The sequence below is a fragment of the Mus musculus genome, chromosome 6 (genome assembly GCF_000001635.26).
Source record: "Mus musculus strain C57BL/6J chromosome 6, GRCm38.p6 C57BL/6J".
NCBI lineage: Eukaryota > Metazoa > Chordata > Mammalia > Rodentia > Muridae > Mus > Mus musculus.
Genome location: NC_000072.6, coordinates 67,591,007 through 67,609,269, shown reverse-complemented (window position 1 = coordinate 67,609,269; position 18,263 = coordinate 67,591,007). Strand labels below are relative to the sequence as shown.

General features: G+C 40.7%; 1 pseudogene and 1 further gene; both read right to left on the bottom strand.

Moving 5' to 3' along the window:
• Igk (immunoglobulin kappa chain complex) overlaps positions 1-18,263 on the bottom strand; it is a 3,171,119-nt gene that overhangs the window by 3,117,485 nt on the left and 35,371 nt on the right.
• On the bottom strand, positions 14,962-15,394 carry Igkv1-136 (immunoglobulin kappa chain variable 1-136; annotated as a pseudogene). The gene is given in 2 exon segments: positions 14,962-15,266; positions 15,346-15,394. Coding segments are annotated over 2 exon segments (354 nt in total).

Sequence of the window (18,263 nt, the reverse complement as noted above, 5' to 3'; positions counted from 1 at the left end):
CTCTTATTGACTTTACTCTGACTCTGTATTTAAAAAATATACTTTTAATTATAATCAAGGGAACACACTTAAGGGATTAATGTGATTCAGAAAAGTGTATACTATAAGCATTATTATACTTATACATTCATAAAAATACACATACCTAATTATTAACAAATTTTTGGATCATTTTTTCTTATTCTTACATATCAAACAAACTGAATTCTGGTAGTTCGGACTTATATTGTTTTTACTTATATATATTTTCACTTCTCAATTTTCATTTGAATGAAATCACACAGTACATGTTCTTCAGTGAGTTAACTTAATTTTTACACTGTAACTGCTTCTCAAAAGGTTCATTCATGTTCTGTGAATAAACAATACATATATATATATTGCTAGATTGCTGGATCATCTGGTAATGATAACATTTATTCTTGCATATGGACATGTTCTTTCTTTTTTATTTTCTTGAGTAGTCACCAATAGAGGGACAATGAATGTTTTTATTGTATTACACATAAAAATCTATCTCTATCTGTCTGTCTGTCTGTCTGTCTATCTATCTATCTATCTATCTATCTGTGCTTGCTTGTTTACACTGGTTTATTCGATAGCTGATGTGAATTCATACATTATGCTGGGATGTTTATGCTATGATAAATCCAGTCTCCATGGTCCTCACTGAAGTGTCATGGATATCTGTTCCAGAATAGGTAAAGGAAGGTAGGGAATGGTTCCATTCCTGCTGATGAACATATATCTTTTTTGTTTATTTGTTTGTTTTTTGTTGTTTTTGTTTTTCTTTTCTTTTATTGAAAATTTTCTTTATGTACATTTCAAATGTTATCCCCTTTCCTGTCTTTTCCTCTCGAAAAAAAAAAAAAAAACCCTGTCCCATCCCCCCTTAACCTGCTTCTTTGAGGGTGTTCCCACACACACCCAAACATTCCCAACTCCTCATTCTAGCACACCCCTACACTAGGACATTGAGCCTACACAGAACCAAGGGCCTCTCCTCCCATTGATGCCCAACAGGAATCCCTATAGTTGAATTAGGGGAGGCTGAAAGAAGCTGAGGAGAAGGGCGACCCTGCAGGAGGAACAGCAGTCACAATTAAGCTGGATCCCTGAGATCTCTCAAACATTGAACCATCAAGCAGGCAGAAGACACCACACACAGCTGATATGAGGCCCCCAACACACATACAGTAGAGGACAGCCCAGTCTGTGTTCACTCAGAAATGATGCACCTAACCCTCAAGAGACTGAAGGCCCCAGGGAGTTTAGAGGCTATGTGGGGTAGGGGATGTTGAGTAAGGACATCCTTATGGAGACAGAGTATGGGTAGGAGGTATGGGATGTGAAACAGTCAGAGAGTGGCCTGGGGACATAGAGAATGAATTCTGCAGTGTAAAAAAAAAAATAATTTAGTAATTAATAAAAAAGGGAATATAAAGGAAAACAGAATTTTCAAAAAAGAATCTTGAATGGCCAAGAAGCACTTAGAGAAATGTTTTAACATCCTTCATTATCAGGGAAATGCAATTCAAAATAACTCTGAAATTCCATCTTACACCAGTAAGAATGGGTAAAGTCAAAAGCTCAAGTGACTGAAGTGGAAATTTCTGGTTTCTTTAACGCCTCATTTGTGCCACATGTTATTTTTCTGAATGCTGTCTTGTGATAGGTCATGTGATGGTGGGTGAAAACAGACACTTAAGAGGGCACATGGTGTTTAGAAAGAATATAAATAAAATCCCCAAAACTGTGAGAAGAGGAAAATGCATTGCTATTCTATCAAGTACTTTGCTGGTCTTCACTGGTATTCTCTAGTCTTCACTTGGTAGAGAGCAAAGCATCAAAGAACTTCTCAGGGTATTCTGGATGATTCTGACCTCTTTAATGGACTTTTGCCAATTAGGCAGAGCCTTGCTGTTTCTGCTGGATCATTCTGGTGGCACTTATTGTATTGGACAGCTTATATCCTGAAAACAAAGAGTAAAATCACCCTATTCATATTTGGTGTTTCTTATGGGACTAAATTAATAGCATACTGACAATGAAAGAAATGAATCACCCTAAACAATTACTGTTAAACAGGTCCAAAAACCCTTTCCTATTAGCCTTCTTTTTCCCCGACCTATGGTCAGTGGGCTAGAAGAGACTTTGAAGTGATTAAGAACTATGAAAGAAATAGGTTTTAAAAAAAAAATCTAAGAATACAGGTGACAGCAAATACTGGCAAAGATATAAAGGAAGGGAAACACTCCTGCATTGCTGGTGGGGTTGCAAACTTGTAGAAACACTCTGGAAATAAATCTGGTGCTTTCTCAGAAAATTGAAAATTGTTCTACCTGAATAATCAAACTATACTGCTCCTGGGCATATAACCAAAAAAGGCTGCATCATATTGCAAAGATATGTGTTCCACAATGTTCATAGAAGCTTTACTCATAATAGCCAGAAACAGGAAACAATTCAGATGTCCTTCAACAAAAGAATGGATAAAGAAAATATTGTTCATTTACCCAATGGAATACTATTCAGATATTTTTTAAAGGCATCATGAACTTTGCAGTTAAATGGATGGAACTAGAAACTATCATCCTGTATGAGGTAACCCAGACACAAAAGGACTTGCATAGTATGTCCTCAATGATAACTTCATATTAGCCATAAAGTACAGAATATTTATGATACAACCCACGGACCACAAATTTAAACAAGAAGAAAAGTCCAAGTAAGGATGCTTGAATCTCACTTAGAAGGGGTAATAAAATAGTCATACAAGGCAAAATGAGGGAACTGGGTGGGAGAGGGAAGGAAGAAGGAAATGTGGGGGAGGGGTCAGAATCAGGTATGGAGAGAGATAAGAGAGTGTCCCAGTGGGCCTGAAGAATAAACGGAAATCTGTGTAGGAATAGAAATGGTTTTTGTTATTCCAGGGATGCAGGGATGGTTTAATATACGAAAATCCATCAATGTAATCCATTATATAAACAAACTCAAAGACAAAAACCACATGATCATCTCGTTAGATGCAGAAAAAGCATTTGACAAGATCCAACACCCATTCATGATAAAAGTTCTGGAAAGATCAGGAATTCAAGGCCAATACCTAAACATGATAAAAGCAATCTACAGCAAACCAGTAGCCAACATCAAAGTAAATGGAGAGAAGCTGGAAGCAATCCCACTAAAATCAGGGACTAGACAAGGCTGCCCACTTTCTCCCTACCTTTTCAACATAGTACTTGAAGTATTAGCCAGAGCAATTCGACAACAAAAGGAGATCAAGGGGATACAAATTGGAAAAGAGGAAGTCAAAATATCACTTTTTGCAGATGATATGATAGTATATATAAGTGACCCTAAAAATTCTACCAGAGAACTCCTAAACCTGATAAACAGCTTCGGTGAAGTAGCTGGATATAAAATAAACTCAAACAAGTCAATGGCCTTTCTCTATACAAAGAATAAACAGGCTGAGAAAGAAATTAGGGAAACAACACCCTTCTCAATAGTCACAAATAATATAAAATATCTTGGCGTGACTCTAACTAAGGAAGTGAAAGATCTGTATGATAAAAACTTCAAATCTCTGAAGAAAGAAATTAAGGAAGATCTCAGAAGATGGAAAGATCTCCCATGCTCATGGATTGGCAGGATCAACATTGTAAAAATGGCTATCTTGCCAAAAGCAATCTACAGATTCAATGCAATCCCCATCAAAATTCCAACTCAATTCTTCAACGAATTGGAAGGAGCAATTTGCAAATTTGTCTGGAATAATAAAAAACCTAGGATAGCAAAAAGTCTTCTCAAGGATAAAAGAACTTCTGGCGGAATCACCATGCCAGACCTAAAGCTTTACTACAGAGCAATTGTGATAAAAACTGCATGGTACTGGTATAGAGACAGACAAGTAGACCAATGGAATAGAATTGAAGACCCAGAAATGAACCCACACACCTATGGTCACTTGATCTTCGACAAGGGAGCTAAAACCATCCAGTGGAAGAAAGACAGCATTTTCAACAATTGGTGCTGGCACAACTGGTTGTTATCGTGTAGAAGAATGCGAATCGATCCATACTTATCTCCTTGTACTAAGGTCAAATCTAAGTGGATCAAGGAACTTCACATAAAACCAGAGACACTGAAACTTATAGAGGAGAAAGTGGGGAAAAGCCTTGAAGATATGGGCACAGGGGAAAAATTCCTGAACAGAACAGCAATGGCTTGTGCTGTAAGATCGAGAATTGACAAATGGGACCTAATGAAACTCCAAAGTTTCTGCAAGGCAAAAGACACCGTCAATAAGACAAAAAGACCACCAACAGATTGGGAAAGGATCTTTACCTATCCTAAATCAGATAGGGGACTAATATCCAACATATATAAAGAACTCAAGAAGGTGGACTTCAGAAAATCAAATAACCCCATTAAAAAATGGGGCTCAGAACTGAACAAAGAATTCTCACCTGAGGAATACCGAATGGCAGAGAAGCACTTGAAAAAATGTTCAACATCCTTAATCATCAGGGAAATGCAAATCAAAACAACCCTGAGATTCCACCTCACACCAGTCAGAATGGCCAAGATCAAAAATTCAGGTGACAGCAGATGCTGGCGAGGATGTGGAGAAAGAGGAACACTCCTCCATTGTTGGTGGGAGTGCAGGCTTGTACAACCACTCTGGAAATCAGTCTGGCGGTTCCTCAGAAAACTGGACATAGTACTACCGGAGGATCCAGCAATACCTCTCCTGGGCATATATCCAGAAGATGCCCCAACAGGTAAGAAGGACACATGCTCCACTATGTTCATAGCAGCCTTATTTATAATAGCCAGAAGCTGGAAAGAACCTAGATGCCCCTCAACAGAGGAATGGATACAGAAAATGTGGTACATCTACACAATGGAGTACTACTCAGCTATTAAAAAGAATGAATTTATGAAATTCCTAGCCAAATGGATGGACCTGGAGGGCATCATCCTTAGTGAGGTAACACATTCACAAAGAAACTCACACAATATATATTCACTGATAAGTGGATATTAGCCCCAAACCTAGGATACCCAAGATATAAGATATAATTTGCTAAACACATGAAACTCAAGAAGAATGAAGACTGAAGTGTGGACACTATGCCCCTCCTTAGATTTGGGAACAAAACACCCATGGAAGGAGTTACAGAGACGGAGTTTGGAGCTGAGATGAAAGGATGGACCATGTAGAGACTGCCATATCCAGGGATCCACCCCATAATCAGCATCCAAACGCTGACACCATTGCATACACTAGCAAGATTTTATTGAAAGGACGCAGATGTAGCTGTCTCTTGTGAGACTATGCCGGGGCCCAGCAAACACAGAAGTGGATGCTCACAGTCAGCTAATGGATGGATCATAGAGCTCCCAATGGAGGAGCTAGAGAAAGTAGCCAAGGAGCTAAAGGGATCTGCAACCCTATAGGTGGAACAACATTATGAGCTAACCAGTACCCCGGAGCTCTTGACTCTAGCTGCATATATATCAAAAGATGGCCTAGTCGGCCATCACTGGAAAGAGAGGCCCATTGGACTTGCAAACTTTATATGCCCCAGTACAGGGGAACACCAGGGCCAAAAAGGGGGAGTGGGTGGGCAGGGGAGTGGGGGTGGGTGGATATGGGGGACTTTTGGTATAGCATTGGAAATGTAAATGAGTTAAATACCTAATAAAAAATGGAAAAAAAAAAAAAGAAATGGTTTTTGATTGAATTTCAAGGAAGCCTGAGAACCTGGTAGGGGGAGACTCCAAGAAGTCAATGCAGATGACCTTAGGTGAGATGCCTAACAGTGGGAACATGGAACTAGAAAAGGCCTCCTCTTGTTGCCAGGCAAGACTTCCATTGGAGAGATAAGGACACCAACTGACCTACAAAAATTTGTCCTGTCTAATAGAAATGCAAGGACAAAGATGGAGCAGAGACTGAGGGAATGGCCAACTTGAGACTCATTCCATGAGCAAGCTCCAATCCCTGATACTATTAATGATACTCTTAGGCTACCAGACAGGAGTCAAGTGTAACTATCCTCTGAGAGGCTCCATCCAGCAGCTGACTAAAACAGGTGCGGAGACCCACAGCCAAATATTGGGTGGAGGTTGATGACTCTTATGTAGATTTGAGGGAAAGATTGAAGGCCCTGAAGTGGATAGGAACCCCACAGAAATACCATCAGAATCAACTAACCTGGACCCCTGGGAGGTCTCAGACACTGAGCCACCAACCAAAAGCACACAAGCACTGGACCAAGCCCCCAGACACATATGTTGAAGACATGCAGTTAAGTCTTCTTGTAGGGCCCCCAACAACTGGAGTGGAGGTCCTACCTAAGGCTGTAGCCTGACTGTGATATCTGCTCCCCAACAGAGTTGTCTTTTCTAGACTGAAGAAGATGATCGGTCTAATCCTGGGGAGATTTGATAACTAGGGTATGGGGATACCTAGGGAGGCCCAACGCTCTCAGAGGAGAAGGGCATGGAAGAGACACTCTGTGAGGGGGAAAAGGAAGAGAAGCAGCATTTGGGATGTAAATAAATAAAGATAAAACAAGATAAAAAGCTTGTTGCTTTTTATAGCTTATCCACACATCAGAGACAATTTTATATCTCATTGCCTCAAATTATGACATCTTTGTCTTGAAGTGGATTACATTATTTTCCTTGCTTCCCTGGCACTCAGAATAAATCTATCTACTGAATTTGAGCTTCTGAAAGGCATATTAATGTCAATTATAATTTTATGTACACTGGCATTGTAAACAATGCAATCTACAATGATTCAATTTACATTTTTCCTTGGAAGTAATGCTCAAACAAGGAGGATATCGATTATGACATACATCTTTCCTTCTTATTTTACAAATATCCAAGAGAAATATTTTGAGTGAGATGGCTCTCATGGATTCACATGTTTGATTTGTGATCCCCTTAGTTGAAACATATTGAAAAGAATTTGAGAGGTGTTGACTGTCTCAAGGAGTAGAATCATGGGGATAAACTTAGAGATTTCAAAAGCCTGTGGCCATTTCCTGTGTTCTCTCTCCATCTTTCCTGTAGTTACATCTGTAAGCTTTTATATTCCCTGCTGCCATCCTTTTGCTGGCCACTATAACCTCCATTCATCTAAAATCATATGCCAAATAAAAGGATTTCTTTTATAGGTGGCCTTGGATATGGTGTTTTGGCATAGCACTGAAAAAGTAATTAGGGCTGAACAATTCCACATGAAGATGGTATTCTGACCATGAGATGCAAATTGGACATTCATAAGTGAATACAGGAAGGTCAGCTAGATGGCAACAGAGTCCTACTTTCCTTTTGTACACTTGCTCAGCATATCCAAATCCAACTGGTATCTTTTCTGTCCCTGTAAAAATATTTATTGTACAGAAAACACAGAGAATTTACAGAGAAAGAGAACAAGTACTGACTTTTTGGATACTTAGTTTGAGATATATCTATATATTTTAAGAGATCACTTTATATATATGGGCTATATATAGAAGATTCCAGGATTATAAGTATTAAATTGGGGTGATTAAAAAATATTTCAATAAGCAGTCAATCCATAAAAGGTACTAAAATATTAGCAATTGTGTGGCAAAGACAAAAAGAGTATTTAAAATATACAAATAAAAATTTGAAAAGAAAATAGAAAATTTGTCAGGTACACAAACATATTTGAAGTGTTAACTATAATGTGAAATAATAACACACAAGCAACATCATCAACAATTTTGGGAATTGCAATCTCATTGCTAACAATTTAATTCAGTTAATGCTTATGAAATATAACTAATATAGAGATTAAATTTTAATCTTTATCAAATGAACATTGTGGGAGAACATACATGCTGGCTTATAAAATATGTATCTATAAGCATATTTGGCATAAATAAAAATTATTTGCCTTCATTTTTTTTTGGAATAGGAATCCTGTTTATTTAGTGGAAACTCTAAGAATTTGGGTTTTTTTTTTTTTGTGACCTCATTCACTTTATCTAAAAAAATCTACATCTGCCCTTGATAGTACCCAAACAGCCAAGAAGTGGTCTATATATAGGTATATAACATGATTGTTACTTTTTTGTGTTTTTTTTAAATATTTCTTTTTATTACATATTTTCCTCAATTACACTTCCAATACTAATCCAAAAAGTCCCCCATACCCTCTCCCCAACTTACCTAACTACCCATTCCCACTTTTTGGCCCTGGCGTTCCCCTGTACTGGGGAATATAAAGTTTGCCTATCCAATGGGCCTCTCTGTCCAGTGATGGCCGACTGGGTCATCTTTTGATACATATGCAGCTAGAGTCAAGAACTCAGGGGTACTGGTTAGTTCATAATGTTGTTGCACCTACAGGGTTGCGGATCTCTTTAGCTCCTTGAATACTTTCTCTAGCTCCTCCATTGGGGACCCTGTGCTCTGTCCAATAGCTGACTGTGAGCATCCACTTCTGTGTTTGCTAGGCCCCGGCATTGTCTCACAAGAGACAGCTATCTCCGGGTCCTTTCAGCAAACACTTGCTAGTGTATGAAATGGTGTCATCGTTTGGAGGCTAATAATGGGATGGATCCATAGATATGGCAGTCTCTAGATGGTCCATCTTTTGTCTCAGCTCCAAACTTTGTCTCTGTAACTCCTTCCATGGGTGATTGTTTCCAATTCTAGGAAGGGGCAAAGTGTCCACACTTTGGTCTTCGTTCTTCTTCAGTTTCATGCGTTCAGCAAATTGTATCTTATATCTCGGGTTTACTAAGGTTCTGGGCTAATATCCACTTATCAGTGAGTACATATCATTTGAGTTCTTTTGTGATTGTGTTACCTCACTAAGGATGATGCCCTCCAGGTCCATCCATTTGCCTAGGAATTTCAGAAATTCATTCTTTTTAATAGCTGAGTAGTACTCCATTGTGTAAATGTACCACATTTTTTTGTATCTATTCCTCTGTTGAGGGGCATCTGGGTTCTTTCCAGTTTCTGGCTATTATAAATAAGGCTGCTATGAGCATAGTGGAGCATGTGTCCTTCTTACCGGTTGGGACAACTTCTGGATATATGCCCAGGAGAGGTATTGCTGGATCCTCCAGTAGTACCATGTCAAATTTTCTGAGGAACCACCAGACTGATTGCCAGAGTGGTTGTACAAGCTTGCAATCCCACCAACAATGGAGGAGTGTGCCTCTTTCTCCACATCCTTGCCAGCATCTGCTGTCACCTGAATTTTTGATCTTAGCCATTCTGACTGGTGTGAGATGGAATCTCAGGGTTGTTTTGATTTACATTTCTGTGATGATTAAGGATGTTGACCATTTTTTCAGGTGTTTCTCAGCCATTCTGTATTCCTCAGGTGAGAATTCTTTGTTTAGTTCTGAGCCCCACTTTTAATGGGGTTATTTGATTTTCTGGAGACCAACCTCTTGAGTTGTTTATATATATTGGATATTAGTCCCCTATCTGATTTAGGATAGGTAAAGATCCTTTCCCAATCTGTTGGTGGCCTTTTTGTCTTATTGATGGTGTCTTTTGCCTTGCAGAAGCTTTGCAGTTTCATGAGGTCCCATTTGTCAATTCTCGATCTTACAGCACAAGCCATTGCTGTTCTGTTCAGGAATTTTTCCCCTGTGCCCATCTCTTCAAGGCTTTTCCCACTTTCTCCTCTATAAGTTTCAGTGTCTCTGGTTTTATGTGAAGTTCCTTGATCCACTTAGATTTGACCTTAGTACAAGGAGATAGGAATGGATCAATTCGCATTCTTCTACATGATAACAACCACTTGTGCCAGAACCATTTGTTGAAAATGCTGTCTTTCTTCCGCTGGATGATTTTAGCTCCCTTGTCAAAGATTAGGTGACCATAGGTATGTGGGTTCATTTTTGGGTCTTCAATTCTATTCCATTGTTCTACTTGTCTGTCAGTATACAAGTACCATGCAGTTTTTATCACAATTGCTCTGTAGTAAAGCTTTAGGTCAGGCATGGTAATTCCACCAGAGGTTCTTTTATCCTTGAGAAGAGTTTTTGCTATCCTAGGTTTTTTGTTATTCCAGATGAATTTGCAGATTGCTTTTTCTAATTCGTTGAAGAATTGTGTTGGAATTTTGATGGGGATTGCATTGAATCTGTAGATTGCTTTTGGCAAGATAGCCATTATTACAATGTTGGTCCTGCCAATCCATGAGCATGGGAGATCTTTCCATCTTCTGAAATCTTCTTTAATTTCTTTCTTCAGAGACTTGAAGTTCTTATCATACAGATCTTTCACTTCCTTAGTTAGAGCCACGCCAAGGTATATTATATTATTTGTGACTATTGAGAAAGGTGTTGTTTCCCTAATTTCTTTCTCAGCCTGTTTATTCTTTGTGTAGAGAAAGACCATTGACTTGTTTGAGTTAATTTTATATCCAGCTACTTCACCGAACCTGTTTATCAGGTTTAGGAGCTCTCTGGTGGAATTTTTAGGGTCACTTATATATACTATCATATCATATGCAAAAAGTGATATTTTGACTTCATCTTTTCAAATTTGTATCCCATTGATGTCCTTTTGTTTTTGAATTGCTCTGGCTAGGACTTCAAGTACAATGTTGAATAGGTAGGGAGAAAGTGAGAAACCTTGTCTAGTCCCTGATTTTAGTGGGATTGCTTCAAGCTTCTCACCTTTTACTTTGATGTTGGCTACTGGTTTGCTGTAGACTGCTTTTATCTTGTTTAGGTATGGGCCTTGAATTCCTGATCTTTCCAAGATTTTTATCATTAATGGGTGTTGGTTTTTATCAAATTCTTTCTCAGCATCTAACGAGATGATCAGATAGATTTTGTATTTGAGTTTGTTTATATAATGGATTACATTGATGGATTTCCGTATATTAAACCATCCCTGCATCCGTGGAATAAAACCTACTTGGTCAGAATGGAGATTGCTTTAATGTGTTCTTGGATTCTGTTAGCAAAAATTTTATTGAGTATTTTTGCATTGATATTCATAAGGGAAATTGGTCTGAAGTTCTCTATCTTTGTTGGATCTTTCTGTGGTTTAGGTATCAGAGTAATTATGGCTTCATAGAATAAGTTGGGTAGAGTTCCTTCCACTTCTATTTTGTGGAACAGTTTGTGCAGAACTGGGATTAGATCTTCTTTGAAGGTCTGGTAGAACTCTGCACTAAACCCATCTGGTCCTGGGTTTTTTTTTTTTTTTTTTTTTTTTTTTTTTTTTTTTTTTTGGCTGGGAGACTATTAATGACTGCTTCTATTTCTTTAGGGGATATGGGACTGTTTCGATCGTTAACTTGATCCTGATTAGCTTTGATACATGGTATCTGTCTAAACATTTGTCCATTTTGTCCAGGTTTTCCAGTTTTGTTGAGTATAGACTTTTGTAGAAGGATCTGATGGTGTTTTGGATCCTCAGGATCTGTTGTTATGTCTCCCTTTTCATTTCTGATTTTGTTAATTAGGATGTTGTCCCTGTGCCCTCTAGTGAGTCAAGCTAAGGGTTTATTTATCTTGTTGGTTTTCTCAAAGAGCCAACTCCTCGTTTGATTAATTCTTTGAATAGTTCTTTTTGTTTCCACTTGGTTGGTTTCACCCCTGAGTTTGATTATTTCCTGCTGTCTACTCCTCTTGGGTGAATTTGCTTCCTTTTTTTCTAGAGCTTTTAGATGTGTTGTCAAGCTGCTAGTATGTGCTCTCTCCCGTTTCTTCTTGGAGGCACTCATAGCTATGTGTTTCCCTCTTAGAAATGCTTTCATTGTGTCCCATAGGTTTGGGTATGTTGTGGCTTCATTTTCATTAAACTCTAAAAAGTCTTTAATTTCTTTCTTTATTCCTTCCTTGACCAAGGTATCATTGAGAAGAGTGTTGTTCAGTTTCCACGTGAATGTTGGCTTTCCATTATTTATGTTGTTATTGAAGATCATCAGCCTTAGGCCTTGGTGGTCTGATAGGATGCATGGGACAATTTCAATATTTTTGTATCTGTTGAGGCCTGTTTTATGACCAATTATATGGTCAATTTTGGAGAAGGTCCCATGAGGTGCTGAGAAGAACGTATATGCTTTTGTTTTAGGATAAAATGTTCTGTAGATATCTGTCAGATCCATTTGTTTCATAACTTCTCTTAGTTTCACTGTGTCCCTGTTTAGTTTCTGTTTCCACGATCTGCCCATTGATGAAAGTGGTGTGTTGAAGTCTCCCACTATTATTGTGTGAGGTGCAATATGTGCTTTGAGCTTTACTAAAGTGTCTTTAATGAATGTGGCTGCCCTTGCATATGGAGCATACATATTCAGAATTGAGAGTTCCTCCTGGAGGATTTTACCTTTGATGAGTATGAAGTGTCCCTCCTTTTTTGATAACTTTGTGTTGGAATTCAATTTTATCTGATATTAGAATGGCTACTCCAGCTTGTTTCTTCAGACCATTTTCTTGGAAAATTGTTTTCCAGCCTTTCACTCTGAGGTAGTGTCTGTCTTTTTCCCTGAGATGGGTTTCCTGTAAGCAGCAGAATGTTGGCCCTGTTTGTGTAGCCAGTCTCTTAGTCTATGTCTTTTTATTGGGAAAATGAGTCCATTGATATTAAGAGATATTAAGGAAAAGCAATTGTTGCTTCCTTTTATTTTTGTTGTTACAGTTGGCATTCTGTTCTTGTGTCTGTCTTCTTTGTGGTTTGTTGAGGGATTACTTTCTTGCTTTTTCTAGGGCATGATTTCCTTCCTTGTATTGGTTTTTTTCTGTTATTATCCTTTGAAGGGCTGGATTCGTGGAGAGATAATGTGTGAATTTGGTTTTGTCGTGGAATACTTTGGTTTCTCCATCTATGGTAATTGAGAGTTTGGCCGGGTATAGTAGCCTGGGCTGGCATTTGTGTTCTCTTAGTGTCTGTATATCATCTGTCCAGGCTCTTCTGGCTTTCATAGTCTCTGATGATAGGCCTGCCTTTATATGTTACTTGACCTTTCTCCCTTCCTGCTTTTAATATTCTCTCTTTATTTAGTGCATTTGTTGTTCTGATTATTATGTGTCGGGAGGAATTTCTTTTCTGGTCCAGTCTATTTGCAGTTCTGTAGGCTTCTTGTATGTTCATGGGCATGTCATTCTTTAGGTTTGGGAAGTTTTCTTCTATAATTTTGTTGAAGATATTTGCCGGCCCTTTAAGTTGAAAATCTTCATTCTCATCAACTCCTATTATCCATAGGATTGGTCTTCTCATTGTGTCCTGGATTTCCTGGATGTTTTGAGTTAGGATCTTTTTGCGTTTTGTATTATCTTTGATTGTTGTGCTGATGTTCTCTATGGAATCTTCTGCACCTGAGATTCTCTCTTCCATCTCTTGTATTCTGTTGCTGATGCTCGCATCTGTGGTTCCAGATTTCTTTCCTAGGGTTTCTATCTCCAGCGTTGCCTCACTTTGGGTTTTATTTATTGTGTCTACTTCCCTTTTTAGGTCTAGTATGGTTTTGTTCATTTCCATCACCTGTTTGGATGTGCTTTCCTGTTTTTCTATAAGGACTTCTACCTGTTTGGTTGTGTTTTCCTGTTTTTCTTTAAGGACTTGTAACTCTTTAGCAGTGTTCTCTTGTATTTCTTTAAGTGAGTTATTAAAGTCCGTCTTGATGTCCTCTACCATCATCATGAGATATGCTTTTAAATCCTGGTCTACCTTTTCAGTTGTATTGGGGTGTCCAGGGCTATGTGGCGTGGGAGTGCTGCGTTCTGATGATGGTGGGCGGTCTTGATTTCTGTTAGTAGAATTCTTATGTTTGCCTTTTGCCATCTTGTATTCTCTGGAGCTAGTTGTTATAGTTGTCTCTGGTTAGAGCTTGTTCCTCAGGTAATTATGTTAGCCTCTATCAGCAGACCTGGGATACTAGCTCTATCCTTAGTTTCAGTAGTCAGAGTACTCTCTGCAGGCAAGCTCTTCTCTTGCAGGGAAGGTGCCCAGATATCTCGTGTTTGAACCTGCCTCCTGGCAGAAGTTGTGTTCCACTCACCAGAGGTCTTAGTATCGTGTGGCAGATCCTGTGTGGGACCTTGCGGGTGTCCGCAGACTCCCCAGGCCAGGGACCACGGTGCTTCAGTGGGCCGGAAGGGACTTGAGCCCCGGATCAGGCCGGATTTTCTGCTTCCTTAATTAACACAGTCTCAGATCCCACGCGATTGGATTGGAGCAGGAGCTGTGTTCCACTCACCAGAGGTCTTAGGATCTCTTGGAGGATCCTGTGTGGGACCTTGCGGGTGTCCGCAGACTTCCCGGGCCAGGGACCACAGTGCTGCAGTGGGCTGGAAGGCCTATTTTCTAACTCTATTTTAAAAGCCATATCAATAAAGATCATTCAGTGGTATCTAATACACTCCTACAGGTAACAGAACATTAAATAAAGTCCTTGGTATCATGTATAGGAATCATCTTTAAGAGGAAGGCTTCAAAGCCACAAACAACACCAACTATTGTCAGATTTCTTCTTTGCCAACTGGAACTAGGCTATAAATCCCTATTGCCAAAGACACCATGTATTTAGTTTGCAGAGCATAAGGAAATTGTGATGGTATTCAGCTGGAAGTGTCCTCCTGGCTGGCTAGCTTTCACAGTTCTGAAAGGTAATATGAAAGCTCTGAGACAGGAGAAAGGTTATCAAATGTCTAGTTTACCTGTGGACTTCACAAGCTACAATAATGGCCACTGGCTTAGAAAAATACTAACTGCTATAATAATCCATTTTATAGGGCTAACCTAGAACTTTATGGTTAGTTGTGTGTACCACTCTGAGGGAGAGAACTAGTGTCTGCTGTTTCGAAATAAATAAAAGGATCATAGCTGGGGAAGTCATGTGCTCTATGCTTACAACTACTCTGTCACTAAATAGGCAAGGTGTCAAGTTGTCATCTACAGAATTATACTTATTCCTATAGATTAATACGGAAGAACACAAATATGTTACATGCTATAATAAACTTCCAAATCTTCAGGCTCCACTCTACTGATCTTGGGTGTGAAATTTGTACCTGACACACTGTTACTGAACCTGTCTGGTGCCCCAGAAAATTGGTTAGAAACATTGTAGATCAGGAGTTACAGAGACTGGTCTGGCTTCTGCAGGTACCAATGCAAATAAGTGTATACATTACTAGGTATGAGGCTCTGATTAACCTTCAAAAGAAAGGGGCTTGACCTTCAAGGCTAGCAGCAGGGACAATGAGTTTGGGTCATAACAGCATCACCAGTGTATTGCGTCCCACTTGACTGGCAAGAAAGACGCAACAAACCGGAATCTTCCATGGCAAAAGCTTTATTGCTTACTTCTTCAGGAACACCCGAACCGGGAAAATGGCGCCGCTTTTATAGCCCGCAGCATGATGTTTCAGCACCTGATATGGTGTGACAGCTCCTGATTCGTTGCTCGCCCATCACCCCACTATTACACCCCGAGAATGGGAGTGACTAGGAGTGAGTTTACTCTCGCACCTGCATACAAGGCTTGTTTACTAGTTAGGCACAGCGGAGGCCAGTGCCATCTTATAATGGCGATTGCTCGCCGCACGGCTCTCCACATCTCCCCCTTTTTAGTTTATTAAAATTTGAGGCTGGTCTAGGCCTGTGTAATTATGCCCATCCGCTGTGGCTCCTGTCTTAGGTCATTCCTCCAATGTCACAGCCTTTCCTGTCATAGGGTAACCCTATCGCCACCGGGCCCCGTGTCTTAGGTTGATCTGTGCATGAGGAAAGTTGCCTGTCCCTGGATACCGCAGTGCTATGTGACAGTAACTACTAAATGACCTAGGGCGAACTCTATAAAAGAGGCCAGCCACCAATGTCAACTAATTTTTGAGCATAGATAGCCAGATTTCGGGGGAGGCCCCTTGCTCGATGGCAGCAAGTGCTTGAGTTATCACAACCTTGTCATTTGTTTGTTGGGTTCTGAGCTTGCAAACCAACCAGAGCACGAACACAAGTCCACAGCAGGTGGCAACACCAAATAAGCCTACCTCCACCCATTCCTTAAAATAAGAAAATGCAGATGAAATCCAGGAGTACAGGCCCTCTGTCAATGACAGGTCCACTCGTGTCGAGTTGATCTTTAGAACGGCTGCTCTCAGGGCCTCAAGGGTCTCATTGAATCTTTCAGACCAATTTCCTGCAAGATATAAAGAAAGCTGTCTAGACAGATTAGCTGCATAAGTAAATTTTTCATATTGGACACTGGTAATCCACAGAGCTTCCAGTTTTCTTTCACAACCCAACTGGGCCATCTGGTATAGAACACCTATCTGTTCCTCTGCCAGGTCAAGGCGCTGATTCAAAATCATCAGCCCTCCCTTTAACTTGGTACTAGCAGAAGTTTGGACAGTGATGGCATCAGCCAGATCTGCTGAAAGCTGATTTAATTTTGTGCCTGATTGAACCGCACTAGCCATAGCGTGCCCTGCAGCTATAGCAGCAGCTGCACTGGCTGAAATTGCTATTATCACGGCAGCAGTAATGCCAAAATCTCTCTTTTGTCGAAACAGAGATAAGGTGGAGGGTGTTTCCACCGGAACAGGGATCCAACGTGGGATCCATGCCACCATGGCACGGGTGTTCTTTGTTACATCCCAACATTGAGAAATCCAACAAGAATCATTGGAACAGACTCCAAATGAATCATTTGAAAGAATAAACAAGAACATAGGAAATTAGTCTGAACAGGTTAGAGGGTGCGCCAGAGAACCGGACAGCTTCTGGGACGGGCAGAAGCACAGAGCCGCTGAGGCAGCAGCCTGGGCGGGCCGCAGACAACCGGCCACCATCCAGACTAGAGGACAGGTGTCCGCCTGGCTTGGGAGGCGGCCTCAGCCTCAGCAGCAGCGGTCGCCATCTTGGTTCCGGGACTCAGCAGAACTTAGGAAATTAGTCTGAACAGGTTAGAGGGTGCGCCAGAGAACCGGACAGCTTCTGGGACGGGCAGAAGCACAGAGCCGCTAAGGCAGCAGCCTGGGCGGGCCGCAGACAACCGGCCACCATCCAGACTAGAGGACAGGTGTCCGCCTGGCTTGGGAGGCGGCCTCAGCCTCAGCAGCAGCGGTCGCCATCTTGGTTCCGGGACTCAGCAGAACTTAGGAAATTAGTCTGAACAGGTTAGAGGGTGCGCCAGAGAACCGGACAGCTTCTGGGACGGGCGGAAGCACAGAGGCGCTGAGGCAGCAGCCTGGGCGGGCCGCAGACAGCCGGCCACCGTCCGGACCAGAGGACAGGTGTCCGCCTGGCTCGGGAGACGGCCTCAGCCTCAGGAGCAGCGGTCACCATCTTGGTTCCAGGACTCCCTGGAACTTAGGATTTTAGTCTGCACAGGTGAGAGTCTGCACCACAGAAGCTGAAGCTTCTGGGAACTGCCAAAGCAACACAGCTTCTGAGAGAGGCCCTGTTTTGGGCCTTCTTCTTCGACCAGGAGGAGGTCCAAAAACAAGATATCTGCGCACCTTCCCTGTAAGAGAGCTTGCCAGCAGAGAGTGCTCTGAGCACTGAAACTCAGAGGAGAGAATCTGTCTCCCAGGTCTGCTGAGAGACGGTAACAGAATCACCAGAAGAACAATCTCTAAACAGAGTCAACTATAACTACTAACTCCAGAGATTACCAGATGGCGAAAGGTAAACGTAGGAATCCTACTAACAGGAACCAAGACCACTCACCATCATCAGAACCCAGCACTCCCACTTCGCCCAGTCCAGGGAACCCCAACACACCCGAAAACCTAGACCGAGATTTAAAAGCATATCTCGTGATGATGGTAGAGGACATCAAGAAGGACTTTAATAAATCACTTAAAGAAATACAGGAGAACACTGCTAAAGAGTTACAAGTCCTTAAAGAAAAACAGGAAAACACAATCAAACAGGTAGAAGTCCTTACAGAAAAAGAGGAAAAAACATACAAACAGGTGATGGAAATGAACAAAACCATACTAGACCTAAAAAGGGAAGTAGAAACAATAAAGAAAACTCAAAGTGAGGCAACACTGGAGATAGAAACCCTAGGAAAGAAATCTGGAACCATAGATTTGAGCATCAACAACAGAATACAAGAGATGGAAGAGAGAATCTCAGGTGCAGAAGATTCCATAGAGAACATCGGCACAACAATCAAAGAAAATGGAAAATGCAAAAAGATCCTAACTCAAAATATCCAGGAAATCCAGGACACAATGAGAAGACCAAACCTACGGATAATAGGAGTGGATGAGAATGAA